The following is a 3,055-nucleotide window of genomic DNA, read 5'->3' as shown; positions in this document are numbered from 1 at the left end:
ATTATTATCAGCGGTCCATCGGACTTCTGTACGTCACCGTTACGTCACGTGAACGATGCGGAAGTTGGAGTCTCCGTGGAGAAGGTAAACCGGGAGGTAAACTAACGTCAACCGGCCAAGTGAAGAAATGAAAAGTTAAAAGCAGAGAGCAGGAGACCCAGTGGACCGGACCAGTCGGACACCCTGCAGACACGGTTCGTCCTCCTGCAGCTGGCTCTGGACGGAACGGGATTACTCTGTCGGACGTTACCGTTACTCCTCCTCCAGGTCCAGCTGCTCGGAACCGACAGGGTCCCAACAAACGGGCCGGCCCGGTGAGTCCACGTCGGCGCTGTCGTTTCAGGTCTCATTAAAAGCTGCAGAACCCACCGGATCCTGAAAGGAAGCAGTCCGTGCAGAACTCTGCTGAAAAACAGCAATATTTAGATTAATTTTATTGCTATTTAAACCGAACCAGAACCAGAACATCACTGTTGGGTTTTACAGGTTTAAAAGTGTGTTCTGACTAATTCGGCTCAAATAAAACTCCAGTAAACAGTTTTTTCTTTAAGTAGTATTTAAGTAGTGTTTGTACTTTTACAGAGCTTCTTGTTCTTAATGACAGTTCACCTTGCTGCGCGCTTCCGACACCAACTACATACAGTCTCCTTGGAAAGGCGACATTTATGCCAAGGATTTATACAGTATATACAAGCCGAATAATAAAATATAACCGTACAAATCAGAAGCATGTATTAAAAGAGGAAAAGTGAAGCCAAATTTTGAATTTTCACTGGGGAGAAATAAAACAACTCGTTTCTGAACGGAGATCTGGCGTTTTGTTTGCTCCTCAGGACAGCGGTGATCAGATCTGGAAAAGCGTCATAAAAGGTTGTTTTTAAAAGCAAAAGAAGAGCTTAGTGATAAAAAAAAAGCGCGTGTGTGCATGCTGGTATTTAAATGATTGTTTTATGAACCTAAGTATGAATTTATTTAAGCAAAAAGCCTGGTCTAAAGCTTAATCTGGTGAAGATCAGTGACAAGGTCCAGTTTCAGTTTTGAAACATTTTCAGATGACAGAGTTTAGTTTCAACCAGGATGAGGCTTAACATGTGCTGTTATACCTGAATGAGAGTCCAAACTACAAACAGGGGATTAGTTTTGTTTATCATTCAGTTTCAATGATTCAACTGCATTTTTATGAAGCTGTGAGAAGAAAAACCAGCTAATTAATTCATTTATTGATCAGTAAACAGCTTTATGTGTTTACAGTTCAGCAACACTGAACTTCAGTTTCTTACACTGATTTTGTATAATTAATTAGATTATGTTAATTTAATTTTTTTGTGTTGTTTTGTGTGTGCTTCTGTCAGTTTGTTGTTTTCAGATTATTTTTATGTTTTGTGTCTTTTTCTGGTCAGATATTTTATTTATTTCACTTTGAACCTGCAGTCATGTAGTTTTATGCTCAGTTTGACTCATTTCTGATTTAGTCACATTTATTTGTTGTCTCATTATTTGTTTTGTGTGTTTTCTACCTATTTACTTTTCTTTTAGTTAATTTGTTTTTCACATATTTGTAAAACCTAAAAAGTTTACAGTGTTTTCTTTCCATAGCCTGTCTTATCATTTACAAATCTCATAAATCCATGTTTTATTTATGATAGAACATGGCAAACATCTCAAAGGTTTAACCTAAATAGTTGTATAATAAAAAAATACAAGTAAAAAAGAGATTTAGAAAATGATGATGACAACACGTCTCTTTACAGTTGTTCCAGACCAGTTTTTGACGTTTTTAGTTGTCTGACGGATTATTTAGGCTTTTCTGGGTTTTATGTTTCACGAAGCATCAAGTGTTTTCCATTGGTGAGGGATCTGAGATGAAGTCAGGCCAGTTCAGCACCTGGACTCTTCTAATGTTGTAATGATGCAATATGTGGGTTAACATAGTCTCAATTCATGCTGCAGCATTTGTTGGCCGCTTACATCACTGCCCCGCCCAGTAGGCTGTCCCAATTTGTAGTTGCTTGCGCATACAGCCGACAAAAGCAGCAAACAAAACCCCGAAAACGTAGTCTGCAAATGAGTGTCCCACGCAGCAGACAATATCCCAGAGTTCATTGCGCTGTCAGCAAACTAAGCAGAAATAACGACATGCATGCATTTTCTTCTGGTTATCCGGGGTCAGGTCTCGGGGGCAGTAGACCCAGACTTCCCTCTCTCCAGCCACTTGGACCAGCTCCTCTGGGGGAATCCCAAGGTGTTCCCAGGCCAGCTGAGAAGCATAGTCCCTCCAGCCCGTCCTGGGTCTTCCTCTGGGTCTCCTCCCAGTGGGACTTAGTGGTGCCAATACCACTTGACAGACTATATGAGAGGAATACAGTCATGGGTGTCATCCCTGAACTTGGACCCACATCATGATGACCACTGCAGAGTAAAAGTCTTTACAACTTGATCTCTAGCTCTTCTTGACTCAGGGCACCCCTATGGGCACAACTTCTACCCAACACAGGTGCCTCTCTGGTAGGCTGGGGGTGCCACCCACGACTGGAAATCCATAAATGGGAAATGGGGGGCTCACATGCGGTCAATTTACATAAGAGCTGATGGCTTAAAAAAGGGGGAGCAATGTCTTGGTGAAAACAGACAACTCCACAGTGGTGGCCTACATCAACAGGCAAGGGGTACTGAGGTCCCCTGGCTTACACGTACCGGCACACAAACTGATCATTTAAAGCAGTGTGAGCAGTCTCTGAGAGCAACTCACACAGCAGAAGCCCTGAATTATGGTGCAGATCTGTTATCCAGGGGCAACTGCTTTGTGTGGATTGGAAACTTCATCCCAAGGTAGTGAACCAGATCTGGATGAGATTTGGTCAAGCAGCCATGGACATGTCCTGATGCATCTCAGTAATCCAGGTAAAAAATCAAAAAGAAAAAAATTGTATAGGTCCTCTGGACGGGTTCTTCTCTAATGAAATGTTTCGTCTCTCCTCCAAGAGCCATGGGATCCCCAGTTTCTCCTGTTGTTGCAAACCTGTACATGGAGGAAGTGGAAAAGAGAGCCTTGATG

General features: G+C 42.2%; 1 protein-coding gene across 1 annotated transcript in view; it reads left to right on the top strand.

Annotated features, from left to right (window-relative positions):
• Positions 1-135: 135 nt before the first annotated feature.
• LOC106529788 (PH and SEC7 domain-containing protein 1) overlaps positions 136-3,055 on the top strand; it is a gene marked incomplete at its 5' end in the record, with an annotated part of 35,492 nt that continues 32,572 nt past the window's right edge. Inside the window, one exon of the mRNA XM_014025292.1 lies at positions 136-314. Coding sequence (XP_013880746.1) covers positions 136-314 — 179 coding nt within the window. The remainder of the gene's footprint in view (positions 315-3,055) is intronic.

Source organism: Austrofundulus limnaeus, unplaced genomic scaffold, assembly GCF_001266775.1.
Source record: "Austrofundulus limnaeus strain Quisiro unplaced genomic scaffold, Austrofundulus_limnaeus-1.0 Scaffold466, whole genome shotgun sequence".
Lineage (NCBI taxonomy): Eukaryota > Metazoa > Chordata > Actinopteri > Cyprinodontiformes > Rivulidae > Austrofundulus > Austrofundulus limnaeus.
This window is presented reverse-complemented; position numbering and strand designations above follow the sequence as displayed.